Here is a 24,429-nt window from a genome sequence, read left to right as displayed (position 1 = left end):
CCTCATAGATCATCCTTTAGTAACCATGGCTGAAAGTTTGGAGTTTGAAACTTCAGATCTTGAAGAAACTTTTAATAGAGCTGCATCCCACTTGCAGTCTCTAGCTTCACAATTAGATTCTGGTCAATTATTAGGTTTTTATGGTCTTTACAAACAAGCTACTTGTGGCCCTTGTGACTCACCTGCACCAAGTTGGTATCAAATCCAAGCTAAACATAAATGGGAAGCTTGGAAGAGTTTGGGAGAGATGAATAAAGAAGTTGCAATGGCAAGTTATGTAAGAGCTGTTGGTAAATTAGACCCTGATTGGGAAAAGGATGCTCGGTCAGTGTCCAACACGTGGGTAGTAGTTAGTAGATTACCTAATACTGATGCTGAGTTAAAGGATATTGACAAAAATCTATTTGATTGGGTAAAAGATTCTAATGTTGAAAAAGTTGAAAAGGAGTTGTCAATAAATAAAAATCAGATTAATATGAAAGATGAAAATGGTATGTTACCAATTCATTGGGCTGCAGACAGAGGTGATACCAACATTTTGAAGTGCCTAATTAAAGCTGGATCAGATGTAAATTCTATTGATGAAGAAGGTCAAACTCCACTGCATTATGCAGCATCATGTGGGCATAAAGATATTGTTAAATATCTTTTATCCTGTAATGCACAATTAATAAAAGATAATGATGGCTTATCACCTAAAGATGTTGCTGATGATGCTATACTGGATTTGTTTTAAAGTATCTTATACTTTCTTTTACAAAAAAATTCTATAATGACATATTAGTAATAAAATAACTGTTAAAAGAACTTGTTGTTTTTATATAAATCACACATACCTTGAATTAATATTAACTTTAAATCAGAAATAATAGCACACCAGAGCTAATATTTCATAATGCAATATTTAAAAATGGTTAATTCAAATATGTCAACTCTTTTGACTCAGATGTTAAATGATTTGAATATGCTTTCTAGAAATTTCTATGACCATAATAAATAAAATAATATTTGAAATAATATTATTTTGACTCTATTTTCTAATGAAATAATATTACAAAATTATTTTATAGCCTTACTAATTTTTAAAAGAACTGAAAAAATTAAATGATCAAAACATCTCAGTTGAATGTCACAGGTATGTGACTCAGTAATAGTAATTATTAATTAAAGAAAATCTTTTTATTTACAAATGATAATACTCAAATATATTCACAGCCTAAGCTTCACTTAGGTCATTGCAGGCCAAACAATTTTACGACAACTTTTTTATCATAAATATAAACTTTGAATCACAAAATATTTTTTTTATTATTTAATACGATTACTTTGTTGTAGCACTATAAGTATTTGCATTGAAGTGTAAAATACACTGCAAATGATTATTACAATTCAATCGTAATTTGTCTTAAAAATGACTGTTTGGAAATTAAAAAAGACTATGCTGATGTAGTCTCTGGACATAATCACATTAAGAAAAAAGATATACTTATTTTTATAAAACCTTAAATAGTATATTTACATTTTGTCATAAAAATTGAACTGACGTAAATTCATATTCACGTTTAATGTGGAACAAAAATTGAATAAAGATAATGTAGTTGTTATGAATGTAAGAAACTCAACGTAAGTCGTTGAAGTTTTACAATTAATCTTAAATCCAATAGCAAACTTATGCTTGGCCCAACATATTAGAGAAATGCATCTCATTAATTAACTTAGAATTGATGTAATCTTTAAATGCTAGCACATTTAAACCCTGTGCGTTAGATAATAACATTGGAAAAAGAGATCGAGGCAAAATCGTCTCCTATTTCAATAAAATTTCAACACACTTATGTGATATCGCAACATTATGTTACGAAAAACAGTAGTAGGTATAAAAACTATATATTGCAAAAATACCTGATTTATATCTGAAAACATTTTTAAGTTTTTCAAAGTGAATAAGTAACATTTTTTTATGAAAAGTAGAATAATAAAAATAATTTTCATAATAAAACCTTCGAACATCCAGTTATAACATTGTCAAATATTTGATCATTATATTCGCCAAACTTCAACATAATTGACTCTTAATTTACATACAGTTTTTATAAAGACGAAATTCATTGAAGAAAGCACCAATGAACGTAATAGTAACTAAGCTTTAATTGATAAAATTTCAAAAGCCGACTTTTGCATCAAGTTAAGATTAATGATGACTTGTTCAACTTGTGTTACTAATAATGATTGAATATTCGGTATTTTCTTGCCGATAACAACTGTCAAATAATAAATTGATAAAAACCATGTACGATAGCTACAGTCAGAGAAATATTTTAAATAACCCATTTCAACCTGCATAATCGTAACAAGGTGAACGAAATAACAATTATTCCTTTTCAGTTAACCAACATTAAAGGTCACTAAAGATTAGTGCTTTCGTTATCAGACTTAGATCTAACATTAGTTGGCGGAGGTGGCGGTGGAGGCTGAGGTCTTGGAGGTCGTTGATGAAACCTTGGTGAAGCTGGTAACTGCTGCTGTTGTAAGTGCTGATGATTGAGAGACCGGTGCGTAACAGCAGTATCGCTTTGAGTCTGGACATCAACTATGTTACCTTCCGATCGCGTGCGTGAATGCGAACGTATTTGTTCGGGTAAATCTGGTCGAGGTGGTTTTTCAGGCCTGTGAAGACTGTTGGTATGGCCCACGCTCGAACCACCAGTGGTGTCGAGGTGATGTTGAGACACTGACATCGAGGCAGGCCGACTGCCTACACTAGGACTTCTTTGCAAGTTCACGTTGCCCGTGATGCTAATTTTGTTGCTGCTGTTTTCGGACGGGATATTATTTCCATTTTGTACTTGCACTACACTGACCTGCTGCAATTTTTCCATAGAATGCATTTGTGAGCGTTCGAGGGGCATTGGCTGCAGAATAAATATTATGATTAGATATAAATTAATGAGCTCATATTAAAGATAGTCAAAATATACGATTTATCTAAAGAATTACTAAGTACTAGATAAAAAAAAACCTGAAGAGTATGTTCAACATAAGCCTAGTAATTAATTACTCACTTCAAACTTTTTATAAATTATTTTGCAAAAATTTGATACTTCAAAATTTCGTAAAAAAAGTTAATTCAGAAATACCGCATTGTATTGATGAGACAAAATTACAAGTCAATAAAAATGTAGTGAAAGCAAATACTTTCCACTTACCGCAGGGCTAGAATCCAAATTTTCGTTACTAAGTCGTGGATGCGGCCGAATCAAACTCTGAGGTCGAGCAAGTCCAGCTGGTCGTTCTGGAATAGCTGGTTTACCATTTCGATCGTTCATGGTTAAGATGGATTCAAATTTTTTACGTAATTCAACATTTTCTTCTGTAAAAATTAGGATACCTGGTGAATAATTGTATCTATTTTTAGAATTAAGCAATTTTATTAAGAAAATATCTAACCTTGTTGATTCTGTGCAGAATTCGATGCAACTCGGGGAGCAGCCACGGGCTTCCGTCTTTCCAAAGACGATGTAGCTTGTACTTCATCTGATGTTTTCGCTTTTGGTGAGTCTATTTTTTCGAAACTTTCTGGTGTCATTATTGGTGTATCTGTCAATGTTACATTAAAAGATTTGCTTAACAAGTCCGCCGATGAATTATCTAATTTCTGGTTGAACATTTCAAAACCTATGTGAGTGAAATTATCAATTTCTTTACTTTTTTTAACATGATTGTCAATTTTATTGCTGGGAAAAGTAATTTCTGAATGTTGCAATTTTACTGTGTCTAAAAGATTTGATTCCTCCTGAAAAATGTTCAAGTTTAACAAAAATCTCTCTTAACATAGTAAGAATAATTAATTATTTTAATAAATGTATTATATTACCTTTGAATCATCAAATTTTTTTGGACTCTCCAAATCTATAGATTTTGTATCGCTGTCCAAGCTTCGACACATACTTTTATTCAACTTAGTATCTGTTTTATGAGGGGTTGAAGTGCCATTACTACCCCGTAATACATCAGGATTAGTTTCTTGCTTTAGAGCCTTGTGAGATGGTCGATTTAATGTCGATGTATTAACTGGCCGAGGTGGCTTATCAGGCGCAGGTGGTGGTTTGTCGTCCGGCCTCTTCTCGTGTTGAACCGATTGTTTATCTGGAGTATTGCCACACGGTGGGGTTGGAGCAGGTTTATTTTTTCTACGTGTGGCTGGTTTTGGGCTACCGTGAGTCGGACTTTCAGCATGATCACTAAGACTACTTTGCGAGACACAACGCCGTAGACCACTAGACGTTGGAGTACTCATTTCAGATCCGTTTATCATTCCGCTGATGTCTAGTTCACGATCAAAATCGACTTCACCGGGAAAGAACCAGTCGGCATATGTTATCATTTGCTCAACTATCAGACTAGAATTGTTTGCTGCATCCATACTGTTGAAATTGCAAATGGGAAAAAATTTAAGTAAAATTATAAGTAGTAGAATTAAAAGATCATTTATAAATACTAACACTACTGTTGTTGGATCCTCTTGAGAATTCCACATCAAATTTGGAGCTACCACTATTGCAATATTGTAAGGTGTCATTTTATTAATTTCTTGATTTTTTGCTAAGATGGAAAAAAATTTGATGAGGAACTTTAGATTCTCGAAATTAGGAGCTGGTAGTTTATGAAGTACATCCCACATTGTCCGAAGTCTTGAATCAGTGTGAGGAATTTTTGCAGCTGCCATCCATTCAGGATACAGTCTAGTGAACAAAATTTCAATAATCAAAACTCAACATATTTTTTTATGATACTATTTTTTCGTAAACAATTTTAAATTCAAAATGATAAATCAAGTATATTTTTTCATCTTTTAAACTGAATGATACTACTTTTATCAATACTAAAATAAAACAAATGATTTTACCCCGATAATAACGCAAGAAACATTTTTTTAGTCAAATACAAGTGATAATACATTCATGACTCATTCGCGACATTCAAATATATGTCCATACACATGTAGTAAAATTTATGTGCGTAAATATTTTACAAAATCATTTTGTCATACCAAAATTGAATTATTAAATTTTAGAAAAACCGACATTTTAAATATACCCTCTAGTACATGTACTTGAACTTTTTTTGAATTTCACATTCATATGTTTCCCATACTTTCACTAAATTATTAATTAATTTTGACTGTCTTAAAAAGGTGATATAATACTCACTTATATGTAAGTAAAGGTTCTGGTAGTTCCCGTAAATAAGACTTTAATGCTCCAGCTATCACATGAGAATCTTTATACCCTAAAGCTATTGGAAGAGTTAAGCAACAAGCATCAAAGCTCAACTTAATTCTTCTTAATTTTGAAGCACCACTGGCAATTCTAAACAATCCTTCCTCTTCCATACCCAGTCTCAGAAGAGCTGATATACATAACTGTATAGGAAAAGCAATTTTGCGGTTGGTGACTCTCAAATGTTCTTCTAAGGAGTATCCATACACTGGTTTCATTTCATTATCATCTAAAAGATGATGTTATAAATGTTACATTTTATTTGTGTTAATGTTTATTTATATTAATTATCAACAATTTTCATACTTATGTAACATTCTAAATCAGGTATTAAATCTTCAAGACAATGCAGAGCACTTTCATGGTATGCTCTCTGTAATTTAACGTACTGGATAATGGTTTGGGCAAGCTCAGATTCTCTTGACATAAGTTGGAACATTTCAGCAGCTAATTGATCTCTACATGCTTCAACTTTAGATTCAGCTTCCTCTAATTCATCTTTTAAACTGTCTACTTTGGTAGCACCAGTACCTAGGAAATTGATTATTATTATTATTATTTTTCTTTTTTAAATGATTGTGATAGATTATAATTTTAAAAATCATTGATTTCCACTCTTACTGTTATGTTTACTGGCTTGATGATAACGTGTTCGTGTGCTATCCATATCTAAGATAAGACGTTGTAGATTTCGTTTGTGCTTCAAAATATTTGGAACATCTGAATCTAAAATACTTTGCAAAGGTACTGAAACATATTGTTCAACTTTTGATTCATGATCTACAATTTCATTAGCCAAGGCAATTTGTGCTCTTCCACATTCCGTTAGAGTGTAAGTCATTAAACCTTCTTCTCCTGCATTATCCAGCATTGTTTGTCCCAAAATATATTCAGGACATTTTTTCTGAAATTAAAAGGTATCAAAATGAAAAGCCTAATACTATTTCGAAACTTGATATTTTTGAAGCATAATTCTGAAATATTTAATTTTTATATCTTTGTAAAAGTAAATTAAAAAATTTTTTTCAAATACACAAGACTATAGATAAAATATCTGAACAAAATTACATTTGAAGGTATGATTCATCAAGTGCTATGTGCAAGAGATAAATGCTGTTGTATCAAGATATTTTATAATTAAAAATCTCAACTGTAGTAAATTAAGAGAAGAAAAATACTTACAAGGCGTTTTTCTTTATGAGTATCTTCTTTAGTGGACTCACTGGACTTATTAGAAAGTCTTTTGTTGAGGCCCACAAGGGCTGCTCTAATTTGTTCAACATGTTTATCCGCTGCTTGCAAATCATCAGTAAGGACTTCAGTTTTTTCAGCTCTAAAGCATAAATTAACAATAGTGTTAAGTGCACAGTCAGAATATGAATATTAATGACTGATTAGCATTTATTAGCAAAACAAGAGTTATGATCGCTAAATACCTACAGGGAATGGATTCAAGTAGAATGTAATAATAGTGTGTTAATGTGTGGCATTTAATTGTTATTTGAAGTAAATATGGTTAACAGATATGCGATAACGTCATGCAGATACAGAGATTACTAAGAATAGAGAGAAGAGAATGAGCTCAGAGGAATATTGTAAAAGAACAAAATCTATCGAGATATGATTAATCGTGTGGCGATGTTTGTCATAAAGAAGCAGTGCTCAGTCGATCCTAGGTGTGCGCAAATGTGATAAGAAATTAATGAAAAAGAAGAAAAAAAGGAAGCACGAAAACAAGAGAAGGAATACATAAGGACCGAGTGGTGAATCACGTTAATAAAATTGAGGCATAGAATTGACGCACCTGGAGAAGGTTTGATCAGCGAGCTGCTTGACCCTGAAAAATTGTTTCTTCATGGTCGTCGGATACGTATCGCTCGATTCCGACACGGTCGAGCAAATAACGTAGGTTCATATAGAGTGCACGCAACAACACTGACGCACAACGCAAGTATTCTTCTTTCTACCTATGTAAGCGCGCGTGTGTACGTATACACGCATGTAATATATTTATGTGTATGCACGAATATATTTTAGCTCGTATATCGAAGCAGTATCAGTTGATGCACGCGCGTATATTAACGTCGAGTTGAAAGTACAAGGCAGAGCTGCAGCCAGACAGGCAGAGAACTGCGAAAGCAGAATAATCGCGCGCGGGCCCGCACAATCAAAGGCCGCACTGCTAATCGTGCAAGTCCAGCACGCTCCCGTGGCCTGGCACGAGTTGTAATCAGTAAAAAAAAAAAAAAAAAAGTACTCGAGCGACGCTCGGTCCGAAGATAATAAACAGGCGAAATTGAGCGAGCGACGCTCGGTCCGAAGCAAGCGAACAATAAGGCACTCGCGCGCACACTGACGACGAGAGGCGCTATCAATTAAAACTATCCGATCAACAAGAGCTGCAACATCGTATAGGTATACAACTCATCGTGTCCGATCGTCTCTCTTTCATTTGCACACTCGATCTCTCGGTCTTTCTCTTTTTCTCACTCTCTCTCTCGCTCTTTGGAGCGCCTGTCGACACACGAGCAGTCGAACACATGTGTCAGTGCGTGTATTACGCCAGCGAGCAGCCACGACTCGCATCTGCAGCTATAATAACGCTGCTGGCAGACTGGCCAAACACGAATCTGCCTCTTTCGCCAGGATCCGCAGTTTCAGGCGTCGGATCATGTTGGAAAAAAGGAGTCTCGGATTATTGGCGGCAGACGGGCGACGAGCGAGGAGATAAGGTATATATACAACTGGGGTACCGCCGCGAGTGCCTCGGAGCTGCTCCGTCCGACTCGATTGCGCCAGGCCTCGCAGCGAGTTCGAGCTCCGAGTGTGTATATTGTAATTTGTCGCTCCCTCTCGGCAGCGAGCGTCACCGCCGCCGCCACCACCACCGCCAACAGTCGATTCGCATGGCGCAGTATAGTCACTCTCGCGGAGAGGTACAGGATTTTTGCCTATGCTGTACGAGAGGTTAATGTGTATATCGTTGCCTGCCTGCGCTGCACTGTGCAGCCGAGCAGAGAAGAGCGACGGGATGGGACGGGAGTCGGGCGAGTCATAGCTGCCTCGTCGGTGATCTCACGCGCGCCACTGCATTATGCGCGTGCACAAACGTGCACAAGGCTCGCAGCTCTAGCTCATAGAGAGCTTATAATATATATATAAGCGCCTCAGCTGTTCCCCTCCGAGGCAGTCCCCGACTCCGCCGCACTACTCTCGATTCTCATGCATATCGCGCGCTAATGTATACGTAGGCTCGCTCGCTCGCGCTACAATGTCCATATAGAAACGTCCCCGCCGACAGCGAAGCGCATTATATATTGTTCATATTTATTATATGGAGGTGTCTTAGTTCTGGAGCGCGCGAGCCGCCAACAGATAAGAGAATTTGCATTAGCGCGCACAAAGCGAGACTCGGTAATTCGAGTCAAGATGAAGCGCGGAATAATCCGAGTCGTCTTCGTCGTCGTCGTCGTCGTTGACAGTCGCAACTCTACACTCGCGAGTAAATAATAAGCTCGTGCAACGTTCATTCTTGAATCCCGCCTCTTGCCACTTGCACGGGTCGTTTGCACGGCCTGCGCTCTTGTTGCTAACGGACGCTGCTAAATTACGTAAACATTGACTATTTGTCCGACGTCGTTATTGCGTCTGCGGGCTTCTATACGAGTACTCGCAGCTAATGTGTAACTTGTATTTTGAGCCCGGACCAAACGGGTATTTATGCTCCGATTTAATCTGGGCGCAGGGCGCGCTGCTCGTTCCTTTTCCGAACCGTGACTCATTGCAGCTAATAATCGTGTAAATAAATGTTCTCTTGTATTGATCGAACAGTCAGGGCATTCCAAGATCTTCTCGCTTTCCAAATGCTCCGAAAGTCGTTTTCGCGTGTCTATCGAAAGTAATCTGATTTCGATTGATCGGTAAAGTAATCTGGATTTATTTCAATTTATCTTCCGAACTAGCCATTCTATCAACTGCCTACGATTTCTCAATGATTCAAACGACCATGTGTACATTTGATCGAACAAATTCAATTTACATTTTTTAGGCAATGACGAACAGATACATGGGAAAATGAAATTATTCAATCCCCTTTTCACACAAATTCTGCTGAATATTTTTTCCGAAAGCTCGGTAAACATCAGTCTGAAGTCTATTGATAGGCGATATTTGTGATAAAAAACACAAAAACGCATAGAAAGATTTTCCATTATTCACACTGGCTTCGACATCATCTGTGTTTATGCTAACAGTCGGTGAAATCATATATTATTACAACTGGTCTCTTTATGTACTCGTGAGTAATATTAAAATCATCGAGTAGCTCACTGATTCCCTATTGACCCACTGTGCGTAATTTATGCGAGCGCGAACGAACGCGTATAGTGTTGTTCATGGGAGCATGAAACTGTCAACGGTTACGAACATATATATATTCACATGAGTTTGCACTGACTTTTTCATGTTCTCATAATTAATTTTCAAAAAAAGTTTAATCATTAAATAATACGTTTAAAAACTTTACAATTTTCTGTAATTTCACCTTTTGTACTAACATTCAATTTTTTCAACAACATTCAAACTACTACATGTTTCTAGAAGCCTAAAATTTTACTTAATTACCATAACTATAAAAATAGATATTGAGGAAAACACATTCATTTTCTATGTGAGTATACAATCATCGAGTTTATTTATTGCCCAAGCTTAAAACGTGAAAAAATGTAGAATTGCTTGCATCCATATAAATCAAGGTTTCGATCAATGTCAATGTTTAACGATGAATATATTCTTATTTCCATCTATTTACTCTAATTATTTTGCACAATGACAAATCATTGAAAAAATATGAATATTGTGAGAAATTACCACCAAATAAAGGTAATAAAATTGCGACATTGCTTTGTGTGCCTGTGCTTGGTTTTAAGATGACGCGAGCGCGTTAATAAACCTCATATAAGCTTGTAATATTTCTTTTTGAATGAATCATCGGTCGAACTGGCATGACAGGCGGGGTATATATGTATAAGCATTGACTGCGCACGTTTCACTGCTTTTACAATTTCGTTTTCTCTAAGTCGGTTTATGTTCGCTTCATGTCGATATTCGTCTTCATTTCCTGCCCAGCACTTCTGACTGTATGATACACAATATCTACGTTGTTTCGTGTTTTATGGCACGAGACGGCCTAAGAGTTAGCTTCGAATGATAAAATGTAAAAATAGCGCGATAAAGGATTTTTATCGAATTCTATGTTGCATTTTTATCGCCCTTCGGTTCTCCTTCGGTAGATTTTTTAAAATAAAATATTTAATGTACATGTTCTCACAGTTTTTAAATGACTTTTTATTAACAGTACATTAGCGGAGGTATCCATCCACTATGACACATAAAAAATAAATACCAATTTTCATTTTGTACAGTATTTAAAAGCTCGTCTTTATCGAATTGTAGAGCGCGAAAAATGTCATAATTAAACTAAAAAAAATGTACGAAAAATTACATCTAGAATGCCATAAGAATTCTATCATAAATATATAAAATAAATAAATTTTTATCAGTTGAAAATTTGAAATATTTCTTAGAATGAAAATAATCATAGTTACACCTAAAATAGTGGCAGCCGTTCACACAATTGAGTAATGTTGGTTGCGCGTTTAAAAGTTCATGTTTCATAAAGGTGAAAGAGATTTGACATTACGAGCGTCGACAATGCAGTTGGTTGCGTTACCGCTCGGGTTTTCGCGATCCGGCTCCTTCATTCACAACTTATGAAGTTGTAGAGTCTGAATAAAATTTTGCACATTCATACGATATAACTGAGATATAAAGAGGGAAGCTTATCTCTTGATTAATCTGTGAATGTACTTGCGAAATTTAATAAGATATTTTGGAAATAAAATTAAAACACGCAATAATAATGTTTGTATAAAAAATGTTATACTTTTCATAAACTTTTTAATTGATTTTTGCAATTATTCATATAATAGTAATCAATAAGATTTGAATTAATTGAACATTTTTGACGCACTCGATGCATCATCTTGACAAGTCCTCTCTTGACAAAGAAGACTACATTTGTAATCTCGATCGATGTCTTGAATTATACATATAAATTATTGTTTCTCTCCGTGTAATTCAAAATCCTCAAAGTAAAATTCGTATTTGATTCTGAATTGCTTATAAGACAAAGAGTTGATGTTACATATTTTAAAAGTGGATGCACGAATTATTTCTAAACTTGGAATTTATGGAATAATCTTGAATTATGTCTTATTCATTGCATTTCAAGGAAATGTCTTGAGCATATTGTCATATGATACAAAAAAGTATGTACATGCACGTAACAATTGTTTGAATCATCTCGTATACATTATTTTTGTTAAAAGACTCATTCATATTTTTTAATTATTTTCGGAATCACTGACTACTTTAAGAATCAAGCTTTTAAAAGTATAGGAAAAAATCCTTTCACGTACAACGCGAACAAAGGCAGCAAAAGGCATAAATTCATCCATTTAGGAAGTTGAATTTTATTTCTAGAACGAGTAAAAGCTCATAGAGCTTTTTCGTAAAAAAAAAGGCGATAGGTCGAGCACCGCTTTATGTTTGTGTTTATTCGGAGAGTGTCGAGCAGCCTCTCACTAGTCTGGCCTTGACGATTGTAAGCCACAGACCCGACGCGTCGTTATCATTTCGTGATTTCTCCCCCCGTACGAGGCAACGCTATGCAACTTTCGAGTATGTGTCGGTCTTTCGCTCATTTTGCGCGATACCGTTACCGTCTGAGAGTGAAAAAGCGCGTGTGCGTACACATATATCCCAATATTGGCTAACGCACACCTGAGCGACTCTCATAAAAGTGTATATCTTTGCAATCAGGACACGAGCGGAATTGATCTGCAGACCAGCCTATGCGATGCTACTCGGCACGAGCTGGCAGAAGTAGGAAGCCGCCGCGCGCCGATCGGAGCGATTCGCAGTCGCCGCAGTCGCTGTCATTCGCCTACTGTAGCGTGACTTATTTACAAAACACTGCGAGCCAGTGATATAGGCTGAGGGGTTCGAGCCTCCAGGGACAGTAGCTTGGAGGTGCGTCGACTGTCAGCATCGCCGGCTCTCGACTCATTCAGTGAACTCGACTCGTAGGCCAAGTGTGCGAACATCGCCATCAACATTCGCAGCCCAACGCTGCGACGCGTTTTTTTATTTTTGTTTTTCCGCAAGTTCCGCGAAAAAGCCAGGATGAGGATCGACCGGGGCTTCGTCAATGTGCTCATCCTCAGCTGGGGATTCATGCTCGTTTTCACGGCCTTCCAAACGATGGGCAATATCGAGGTAGGTGCCAAACAACTGCTTGCTATAATGCTGTGTAAATGAACGAAGGATGCATCTCGGGCCTGCTGCGCGCATATTGACCACTTGCACTTGGCGTCATTGTGAGGTTACCTCATTTTCCGCGCCACTCAACTATTTTGCCCCAGCTGTTACATGAAAAAAAGAAAAATAAAGAAACAAACTGCCTCAATGATGACATAGTCAGGAATTTTTCTGCTTTACGTGATTCGATAAAAAATTGACGCGTGCAACCAGATATTGGAGGAGTGTCAACAACAAAGATTATTTTTGACATTAAGTACTGATAAAGCGGAGGTTAGAAAATTGTTCGATTCTTATAAATGATAATTGCATTTTAAGTACGCCTCTGAAATTATCGACAAATTGTTTTATGACCGCTTTTCGGTAAATACTCAAAATTCACAATGCAGCAATTCAGCATTCCCACAAAATTTTGTTTTATTTGAACATAGGACGTATTACAAATGTAAAACTATTTAATAAAATTGTTTTGATCTGATAAAGATACAGCAAAATTAAACTGCGATAAACTTGTTTTTGAAAGTAAAACGATACGCCCGAAAATTTTTAGTCAAGAATTTTAAAATATCGATCTTTTTAATCCTTTTTCCTCCATTTATAAGAGCATAACCGAATCAAAAAATGCTGTAATTTAAACGAATTAAACAATAAAACAACACTATTTAACATTTATTTATCTTGTTCATTGTTTTGTTGCTTTTACACGAGCCAGTATCTAAAAATGAAAACAACTCGCTACGATGTACGTAGCAACTTTTAGCATGGAACAAGTTTCCTTTCATCCTTGAATGCGGAATGAAGATGAAATTCTCTTATTGCAAAAAGGAGCATATCAATGAAACGAATACAAAAATTTAAATTTAAATATATCCGATTGAATACGTAGCTCACTTTCCCTTTCCAGATAGAAAAATATTTTTACTGTATTTTAAATAATGTTTCGAAGTGTATACAGGGGTAAATTCGTTCTCGAAATTCTAGAGATTTTTGTGTTTCGTGTACGAAAATCATCATTTTTAGAAATATCTAGGGTTATTTGGAGTTCCGTAGACTAAAATGGAAAATTTCGAGTACGAATTTTCCCCTAAATAGCCGAACCCAATATATTTAGTTTAAATTAAACTTGCTTTTAACTTTATTATGATAAATCTTACACATATTTTAATGTTAATTAAACACTTGGATTGTATTTATTTCACTTTTGAATTTTAAATAATTAACATCGAAACGTTATAAAACGAATTCCAAAACAATTTTTTTCTTGCGAAAACAAGAAAATAAACAGGCTGAATTTTGGCAAAATCATAAAAATACGTCACGGACAGATATACATAAAGTAATATAAATATCTATACACTTTTAATGAGCTTTGATAAGAGTCTAAACAAATGAAATAGCTGAAAGTGATTCTATCTGTTAATGATCTATTGTGTTTCAAATTTTGTAAGCTTATCAAAAATCGAGCCCCCAGCGCGTATTCTACAAAACGTGGGTGTTAACGGCTGTAACTTTTTGGCGCATGACGAAACTTAGTATTTTGAAAAATACATCTATAAAAATTTTTAATACTGAACAGTTGTCAAATATAATTACTGGGTAAATGAGGTCAAATACAATTAATGTGACATTATTTATTCAACAATCATGATTGGAGAATTTCGACAATTAAGAACATTTAATATTTACAATGAAATAAATAGCTGATGTTTTCTGCGTTGGCCATGAACAGATTTTTGCCTTTTTTAACAACAAGTAATATAATCATTAAATATAAATATTTTCATAATTTTTAATAACAAGTAACGTGCGAAAGAAATACTTACAGATTACGAAAATCAAGCGATGCGTTCATTAGATTTAAAAAAATGTTATTCTTTTTAATGCGCAATTTTGAAATGTGGACTTACGAAGCTGTTTTTTATTTAACAGCTTATAAAGCTCAATTTTTTCTGGAATGGATAAAAATGTTTGTCTTTATTTTCATAGCAAAACGTACTGGACAGTATTTCAAAAGATGATCCGAATTTTAAAGGCAACGGTTACACAAGTTTAGCAATAATCTATGCCACATTTGCACTGTGTAATTGGTTGGCTCCATCGTTCATCTCAGTCACGGGTCCGCGAACGAGTATCGTAATAGGATGTTCCTGTTACGTCCTTTTTATAGCGTCGTTCTTGTATCCACGCACCGAGTTGCTGTACATTTTTTCAAGCATCGTCGGAGCTGGAGCCGCTTTGGCCTGGACGGGCCATGGCCTCTTCCTCACGGTTAATAGCGACGACGAGACCATGTCGCGGAACTCTGGCATGTTCTGGGCCATCTTCCAGTCATCTCTATTCATCGGCAACATCTTCGTCTACTTTGTTTTCAAGGAACCCGACATTCACGAAGATGTCCGAGGACTCGTTTTCAAAGTTCTCACCGGCGTCTCGGTGGCAGGTCTTCTGTTGCTGCTGGCTATGAGGCCGCCCATGCAAAAGAATAATCTTGGGCCTGCAGAAGGAATCTCAAGCAACGATAAAGAATTGCACATTCCAGAGGCTCCAAAAGAAAAGCCCTTGGTGGCCGCTTGGCACGCCCTTAGAGATGCATTTAGGCTGTTCTTCACGTCGAGGATGATGATGCTTACACTGACCTTCGTATATACGGGCCTGTCACTGACTTTTCTTTCCTCAGTTTATGCATCCAGCATTGGCTTCACCAAGTCAATGGGGCAAGATCGAAAAAGTCTTATAGGACTTCATGGAATTTGTGTGGGCATCGGAGAAGTGCTCGGTGGTGCCGTTTTCGGAATGCTTGCCTCAAAATGCGGAACCTGCTCAGGTTGGCCCGTAGTTGCTACCGGATTTGGCGTTCACGCATTCGCTTACGTTTCTGCTCTACTTAATCTGCCGAATGAAGCTCCATTCAAAGTAAGTATATATCATAAATAAAGTTTCGAGTACATCGATTGAAACTCGCATATAAACTGATCTATATCCAAGTTTTATTCGATGCAGCTATTATCTTTGTACTTGACCTGGATAAATATTTCTTCCTTTTTCTAAATAACGATACTATCGTTTCGGCACCTCTGATCGGCCATAAATGTTTCGTCCGTTCAAATACTTACAGTTTTATAAACCTTTTTGAGTGCATAATCGAATAATCTTACTTTATATCTTTAGTATCTTCGCAAAGTTTATTGGATTTAGCTACTGCAGATTAATAAAATAGTAAAAATGTTTAGACTTGTTGTGACAAGAAGCTTGATTATTATTTTTCGTAGAATGACGATTTTTTTAATGCACGCATGAAATTGATAATTCATGACTCCCAACTGATTATTCAAAATATTACTGATTTGTTGTTTCAAATAGCTGCAAGTATTTGAGTCTTTAAAGCAAATGATACAAGAAGTTATTCAATAGTAGTGTGAATTTCGTAATTTTATCTGGTGTAATGTTCGTACGAATGAATGAATTACAAGTTTTGGGGATAACATTTACGTAATGGTGAAAGTCATTTTTATATTTATGATTAAATATCGCTGTCTCAACAGATACATGTAGTAAAGATTGAGTGATAATTGTAATGAAATCACAATACAACATAAAAAAAAAAAATAAATCAAGGACTTGTATTGAATAAACTTAAATTATGCAATAACCCAGCTGACTAAATGTAAATCATCAGTTACTATTCGCCACGAGCATGACACGAAGAAAGTGGTTTGCCTCGACATCGTATCAAATAAAATATTATCCTTCTAACAATATAATTTAATAATAAAATTATTATTATTCGTGATAAAATATCAATTGATTGTTAATTTTTATTTTTTATAATTTCTATCGAAATTGTTGAACAGGTTTTATCAGTTTCGATTGTAATTTTATCACTATTATGATAATGTATAATCGATGTCACGATCGAGATCCACATCGTCTCTTGAGTAAGCATTGTATCATTTGTCTGATTGCGCATTGGCGTCATCAATAAGTAGCACCATGACCTCTTTAAATTTTTACTTAAAAATGCAGAATATATGCCCCAATATAAATATACATATCCATATTTTCAATCAACGAATTCTAATAAAAGTTATCATTTTTTTACAACAGGAAACAGATGAAATAGGTCTGATTAATGCATCACCTGCCCTAGCCATGATTGGTAGTCTAAGTCTTGGTCTTGGAGATGCCTGCTTCAACACTCAAGTTTATGCATTGCTTGGTACCGCTTATTCTTCAAAAAGTGCCTCTGCTTTTGCATTATTCAAATTTTGTCAATCGGTTGCTGCGGCACTGAGCTTTTCTTATAGTAGTCATCTTGGTTTACATGGCCAATTGGCCATTCTGGCGGTTTCTTTGGTTTTGGGTACCGTTGCATTTTGTGTCGTTGAAATAAAACATCGTATATCGAAGCGAGTTCGTTCGAATTCTTGTCCGGATATTGATGTTCACGGTAATGGGCATACCGTGTATACCGATTGAAATTTTATTTATACTATTTCTAAAATATTATTGTACAGGTTCACGTAATCTGAATGCATTCATTTGAATACATTGTTCGTTAATTCATAAACTAATTGCTTTAATTATTGTTTTGTTTAATATGGGTTTTCCCATACATACAATTTACGAACCCACGTTGAATTTACCGTTGCATTTTGAATATATTATAAAGTTTATTTTTATGAGCTAAATTCAAAATATTTTGTGTATTACATATCAATTATATTTAAATTTTTTTATGGCTAAACTAACACTTGTAAAAAATAATGTGTACATATATAATTTATTTATAAGTTGAATTATGTCAGCTCAAATTCATTTAGCATCGTAAACGTACTATACTTATAATTCGTTTTTAGTGTATCGTTATTGTTGTAAAATTTTATACTTTTTATGCTAAATATAAATTGAAAAAATTTTTTTAGAGTTGATAATGGTTTAATAACTCACATCGTGCAATAAATTTTATACCATTAATGAGCCACTTTTGTACCTATGGAAAATTGTTTATATTTTGTAAAAAAATTTTATTATAAGAGTCTAAGCATTAGTTATAAGATTCCGTCTAGTATATTTATAAAACTATGATTTTTAGTTAAGTAATTTTATTAAATATTGTCAATTGATATTATAATTCAAGTCTCATTTGATAATATACTATAAGATATCCTAAGATATTATGAGATAATAAATGTATCATATATTATGATACTCTGTACTCAAATGTGCCAATCAGCAAAGTAAATTTTTCTACATTGTGAACTTTTGACAATTTATAAATGATCATTTTAGCATGGTTGAATCAAAAAATTCAATTTTTAGGTCGACGATATAATATTCATTTTTTATTTAATTATACTTTCAATACTACTATTTCTCATGAAAAAATCTTTTGTCAAACAATTTTATGTATATTAGTTATTCATCATAACGGTGCTAATACTTTTACGTTCAAAAATTATAATTGTCAATAAGTTAATTTATCAAATTTTTATTCAGTAAAAGGATTTATTTTATATTGATTACATGTTTTCATTTTTCTCTCAATGTGGTACCATAAAATATTCAATTAAAGATTAAAAAAATTTTTAAAATCAAGAATTCGAAATTTTTTATTAATTAGACAATATTTATTGATACTCGAGCTAATTGATACAATTTAATATGATAAATTTAAAAAATATTATGAATTCCAGCGCGTTTTCACATAATTTTTCTGCTATACCTTAAACGTGATATAAATTTGCATTAAGTTATTTCGAATTTTAAGTTTAAAATAGTAAAAACTAAACTTACGAATACGATCAATGACTATAGTGATCATTCTCACTATATCCCACTTTTTTTAAACGTTATTTTACTGCAATAATAAGGATTTTAAAGAGATTTTCAATATCATCAGTCGGTACTTCTTAAGTGTTACATTATTTAATCTACAGATGCCGCAGAATGATAGAATATGCTTTATCGAAAATTAATGCCAGCAGCGCTATGGCAATGTATACCAAATATGATGCCAATTAAAGCTTACTAAACTAAAAAAAAAACATTATCGAAAATTATCGCAATACAGAGTCATTAAATGAGTTTTAATTATTTGTAAATAAATTTAAATATTTGTAAATTAATTTATGATTAACCACTGTAAGCAAGTGAAAAGAAAATCATCTCGCAACATAATTTTCGCGTTCAAAATAAGCGCGTTACATAAAAATAAATTATATGGTCCATTATGTCAAAAGTGTGATATTTGGAGAGGGTAAAAGAATATTGGAAAACCTCAAAAACTTATTTTCTTCTATCTTGAGTTCAACTTTTCCGGACTCCTGTAGTTTCTGACACTTGATTCTTTGTTTTTTTATGGAATATTTACTGTTTATCGCCTATCATCTAATGCGTTTATTTTCTTGTTACAAACATGAAAATTTGTCACGGGGGAGACAAATCGCACTTTTATCAAGTTTTTACGACGACAACAAAGTTGACATTTTTTTCCGATAACCCACAAAAATTATTTGTAAAAATAATTTTTTATGCCAACAGAGTCAAAAACAAAAAGTGCTCGAAAATTCGTCGATCACGGAGGAGACACGTTTTATTTTACTATTAGGATTTTGGTGTGCTACTATTGTTATAGCGAAGCTGCAATCAAGATTTGAATATTCTACGGGTAAAAATTGAATACCTTAGTTCTGAAAGATGACCCTCTTATAGTTAGAGGTCAAAATGACAGTCTAACGCACGAATGTCAAAATACACGTTTACTGGCCCTATATTTTATATGATGTAAAATTTCACGTAATTTAAGAACACATTTTTTATCCATGTACAATTGTTTTTAGACTATTTAAGATGACGAGTAATGCAAAAAAACTTGATTTAGGATGTCTAGATTAGGGTCCATGTACTACAATATTGCTGGATATTTGTAAAAATGTGTTTAATGAGTGAAAACAATAGATTCTGAGTTCAGGACAGGTCACAAAGGGGACATTTTGCATGTTTATGCGGCTGACAAATCAATGTAGTCGTAATTTATGGAAATTTTATAGTTGCGAAAGGTAGAATTCTGTTAAATGAAAGGTTCTACCGTTTTAGTTTTCATTTTTTTAAAGTTTTTCAATAACTATGATAACAAGACATGCCCTATCACGCTTTTGAAATAATACACCATAAACATATAAAAAAAAGAATTTTCAAATATTTTATTTTTGTGTCATTTGTATATAAATTATTTTACCAAATTATTAAAATTCTGTTTTTTCAATGTGTTTGGTGAAATACTAGTTATTTACTACAGTTGCCATGTAGATTTTCTTCATACCAATCAATTAAATCTGAGTTGTAGCTGGGCACTAAGTGACTTCAATTTTCTTTTAAGTTTAGCGAACTTTTATGACAGCTTGCACGAAAAACATTAAATAGGCGATTATTGAATGAAAATAAGAAAATTTCAAATCCTGAGTAATAAATAAATGTTAATCTATGGATGGGAGATTTTTTGGACGGTGTCAATCTCAACTCACACTGATACAGATGGAACTGCCCAACCTGCTCTCCTGGTAGTGTCTTCAAAGCTCTATTTGTTTAATCGACATATGATGTCACAAGTTGATGTTTTCTAATGCATGCTCAAGTCTAAATTTATACAACTTTTAGAAAATGAATTACAATCTATCAGCTTAAAAAGTGGTACGTGCCAAATCAATGTCTATAGACCACGTTAAAACATTGAATGGTATTAATCAAAAATATTCTTGAATGAGACAATGGAAAAAAATGTTTGGTCTAAAAGCCTTATTTAATCAAGATTTCAATAAATTGCATAAAAATGTATGACTGTAGGTTTATGGACTCTGGGTCTTAGATTCAATAATTACTTTTATTTCAAAGTTTTGTTTCAAACAAAAAAAATTTCTCATTTCAAATGATCAAATACGCAGATAATTTTTAGGAAAAAAATCGCGTTTGATGAATCGTGAGTGAATTCATAGCAGTTTTTCAATTATAGATTGAGATTCAATGCTGCCGTTGTTTTTTCTATATGCTTTCTTATGTAGATGGTCTGAAAAAATATTCTTGGCAGCTACGCGCAATTTTTTAGGCCCTTCAGATAAACATGGCGATCGGTGGTGCTCTCACTCGTGCACCTGGCCTATATGAGAAAATAACTGCTGTATATCCCAAATTATCCACAGTTTTTTTTAAATTTATGAAATAGGTAGATATGTAAGGTGCAAATTGCACGTTTCATGTCGATACAGATATCTGGGCTGCGTAAAATGAACGAACATCTATTTCTTTGTATATAGATTATATAGAGTCATGTCTAGAGCAGTGGTCTGAGTCCAATCGTGAAAGAAAATAGTACCTATGTCACTGTACAATATGTGGTATTCACTCTGAAGTCTGAGCGTTGGGGACTGGGGCAGAGCTTAGAGTGGCGCTGCAGTCACCATTTACACGCAATCTTACGGAAAAACAGGATGGAAAAAATGCCAGCGTCGGCCGCTCGAACTAAATTTTTTCTTAATATGAGAATTAACATAAGAAAGCGCCATATTGCTCGGAGCTAATACCTAAAGCGATTATATAAATATAAATACACAAACAGTCGAAAGCGCCATCTGGTTTCTTTCATTGTAACCCCATTAAGCTGCGTAGTAAACACGCGACTAATTAAAAAATCATATGCCTAATCGGTACTAAAATCATTAGAGTGCTGAACACATTCCGTTCGGTTAGAGAGTAGTATCGCGCCTTTGTTACAAATCAATTGTTTGAAGTATTGTTGAAGTAAAATAAATGATAAGTATGTTCAGTTCCAATTATCATATGAGCTTGAAGCCCATCAATCGATCTTCCTTTTCGCGCTATCAAAGTGAGCACAATGAGCAACTGTGATTTTTGCATCAAAACAGATTGCAGTGAGACGCTCTAGTGAACAGACGTATCACTTCCTGTATTGTTTTTACTTCACACATATTTCTTAATCTTCATAAATTCAATTTTCTTTAAACAATAGTGATTGCTCACCATTACTACATAACGATAAGAATAATTATTAAAATAGTTTGGAGATTTTTTGAAGGTGCGCGATCACGTAAATACACGTCAGATGAAGCAAATCAGGTTTGTACTACTTAATTATTTCTACCTTCTACCTTCATATACATCTACCAGTATAGAGTTGCATCCAGTTTTTCTTTGTTAAGACAAATATAAAAAGTGGCTCCTTAGTATGGGCCTTTTATTCAATAATACTCATAGTAAGCTGCCACCTTAAGTTTATGGAAAATACATAAACACAAGGTTACAAATTTAGAACACAGATATCAATAAATTTCATAAAAAAGTTTAATTATTTTGTTGATAAAAGCTGGCGTAAGGATAGTATTGGAAAGTAATGTAAGCTTATGGTAGGGGTAAACATGACCGTCGTAATCGACGAACCAACTTTGTGTAAAGTCGGGTGTGGGAAATGGCCACCAGTTCAAGTCTAGGGACATTTTGGTGCAGACAATGTAGTAAAACAAGAACCAAACTTAAATTCTTTACAATTTTAGAATTATCGTGACGATAATTCATGATTTATAAACATTTTATGCTTTATAAACATAAAATTATTGATACAATAACATAAATAATCTAAAAATCCCACAGAATTAAAGAATGGCGCGTCTATTATCAGACATTCTGTTACACTAAATCACTAGATTTCGACTCGTCGATATTTTCTACACCCAACTTTACACAAGGCTGCAAAAATCTCCTATACTAAAAGCATTGAATCCCCAGTTACAACGGCCATGTTTTTCCCCCACCTTAGGTTTATGTTACTTCTCAATATTATCGAAGTAAGTGAATTATCGGGGAGTGTTTTACGCTCGAGCGTAGTGAGAATTGCCTTAAGCTATAGTACCCAGCATAACAACCCTTTCGACGCTTTTTATCACCTACCGCTTAGTCGCTTCTCTAAATATTGCTAGAGATTCGGGGGTCTAGCAGGGGAACGCAATACGACGCGAGGGGCTCCTAGTTCATGATGTTGAATAGTCAGAACTACCAACTTCGAAATAAATAAATTTTATAGCATTTTTCCTGAACCCGCATACAATTACAGACATCAATCCTTTAACGCCTAAACTTGACCATTTTTCGACAAAATTTTCAGTGGTGTGTATTTCTAACGTAAAATTTTATGTACTTTCAGAATCCGGTATCAGAATTGTCGAAAACCGTACTAAGAAAAAATAATAAACAATTTTTTGCAAAAAAACGTGACTTTTAGAAAAAGTTTATTCATTCAACTCCAATTTTAATGTGAAAAGAAAATTCCCTCGAGCGTCTAACGCATACCTATAGATTTGGTCAATGGCATGTATATTTTATTGTAAAATAGTGATAATTACGAAATTAAATATGGCGGTCATCCAAACAACCTCTTTTCCACCAAACTTATCTATTTCTAGATTTTTTTTCTCGATCAGGATTGACTTGGCGAAAAAAAGTTATAGAACTAAAAGTGCCTAGAATTGATCAAAAGAAATCAAAGAACATGTGTGAATTTTTTCAGAATTTTTCGACCCACTTTAGGATTTTTGAATGTAGCAATATTGTGGCCATATAATATGGCCACATCATACATCATATGGCCATATGCAAAAATCCCAAAGTGGCTACAAAAATTCTGAAAAAATTCACACGTGTTCTTTGATTTCTTTTGATCAATTCTAGGCACTTTTAGTTCTATAACTTTTCCTGATCGAGAAAAAAACCGCTGCCAATTTATTGACAAGGAGCTTCCTCAAAAAAATCATATCAATGAAAGGGTTTGGTTATTAAAGGGAAAATTCGTACTTCATTTGTGAATTTTGAATTCCATTTTCATATTTGTATACGAAACTCAAAAAAAAACTTAAAAATTTCTGGAATTTCGTGTAAAATTCCCTTCTATCTATTTACCTATTTTTTCCAAAAAAAAACCAGTTTACAACACGATACAAAAAAGCATAACTTTTTATATACTCGGTGGATAATAAAATAAGTTTTTGACGCTTCTTACTATATGCACCATGAAATTCGGTTTCAGCAGCCCAAAATACGTAAGAAAAACATTGGTGCACCCATCAAAGAACACGTGACCACGGTAGGCCCACTGGCCCCTAGACTAAATACTTTAACCACACTTGCTTAAATTCAATCGAAAGATCTACAATCTACCTTGACCGACCATGATCCATAGTAGGAGTGTGCGATTACCCGAAAAAACTCGACTACATCGAGTTTTCTTTTGAGTTCCCCATTAAAAAAAAAAAAAACATCCATTCGATGATTCATGACCGAGTTAATTTGTAGAAGCAGCCTAGTAAATTGTAGTTGCAGTGTCTCTGTATTATTTCTACTTTCTCTTGTGTACTCACCGCCTGAAGTGAGAGTCTAGCAAAGTAGGGGCGTTACCTAGGCTTAGCCATCTGCTACTGACATTATCGCATTGTCATAAGCACGAACGGCTTTCGCTACGCCAGATTTACGTTTTCTAATTATTACCGAATTCAATATGACTCTGACTGTACATAGCTACTTACTTTGATTTCTTCTAGCTTCACCTACGAGTTTTTAATTCTTTATTGACTCTGAGCGACACTTTTGGGCGGAGCTTAGAGTGGCACGGCAGTCACCATTTACACGTAATCTTATGGAAAAACGTCCTGAAAAAACGCCAGTGTCGGACGCTCAATCTAAATTTTTTCTTATGAGAATTAACATGAGA

General features: G+C 34.3%; 3 protein-coding genes across 3 annotated transcripts; 2 read left to right on the top strand and 1 right to left on the bottom strand.

The window, feature by feature from the left end:
• The first annotated feature begins 9 nt into the window (after nt 1-9).
• LOC106649783 (acyl-CoA-binding domain-containing protein 6-like) lies at nt 10-807 on the top strand. The gene has a single exon (XM_014367397.2). The coding sequence runs from the start codon at nt 26-28 to the stop codon at nt 734-736; it is 711 nt and encodes a 236-aa protein (XP_014222883.1). The 5' UTR covers nt 10-25; the 3' UTR covers nt 737-807.
• A 311-nt stretch (nt 808-1,118) lies between these two features.
• Nucleotides 1,119-8,043, bottom strand: LOC106649892 (rho GTPase-activating protein 44-like). The gene is made up of 10 exons (XM_014367617.2): nt 7,084-8,043; nt 6,462-6,612; nt 5,901-6,183; nt 5,586-5,810; nt 5,211-5,508; nt 4,503-4,742; nt 3,875-4,424; nt 3,448-3,793; nt 3,207-3,370; nt 1,119-2,912 (listed from the first exon to the last, which is right to left on the bottom strand). Exons 1-10 carry the CDS (start codon nt 7,134-7,136, stop codon nt 2,406-2,408), a joined length of 2,817 nt encoding a protein of 938 aa, XP_014223103.1. The 5' UTR covers nt 7,137-8,043; the 3' UTR covers nt 1,119-2,405.
• A 4,203-nt stretch (nt 8,044-12,246) lies between these two features.
• On the top strand, nt 12,247-17,957 carry LOC106649801 (UNC93-like protein MFSD11). The gene is made up of 3 exons (XM_014367429.2): nt 12,247-12,617; nt 14,646-15,572; nt 16,764-17,957. The coding sequence occupies exons 1-3, from the start codon at nt 12,525-12,527 to the stop codon at nt 17,133-17,135; spliced, it is 1,392 nt and encodes a 463-aa protein (XP_014222915.1). The 5' UTR covers nt 12,247-12,524; the 3' UTR covers nt 17,136-17,957.
• The last annotated feature ends 6,472 nt before the right edge of the window (nt 17,958-24,429 follow it).

Source organism: Trichogramma pretiosum, unplaced genomic scaffold, assembly GCF_000599845.2.
Source record: "Trichogramma pretiosum strain Unisexual culture from Peru unplaced genomic scaffold, Tpre_2.0 scaffold60, whole genome shotgun sequence".
Lineage (NCBI taxonomy): Eukaryota > Metazoa > Arthropoda > Insecta > Hymenoptera > Trichogrammatidae > Trichogramma > Trichogramma pretiosum.
The sequence above is the reverse complement of the archived record's forward strand: the minus strand, read 5'-3'. Positions and strand labels throughout refer to the sequence as shown.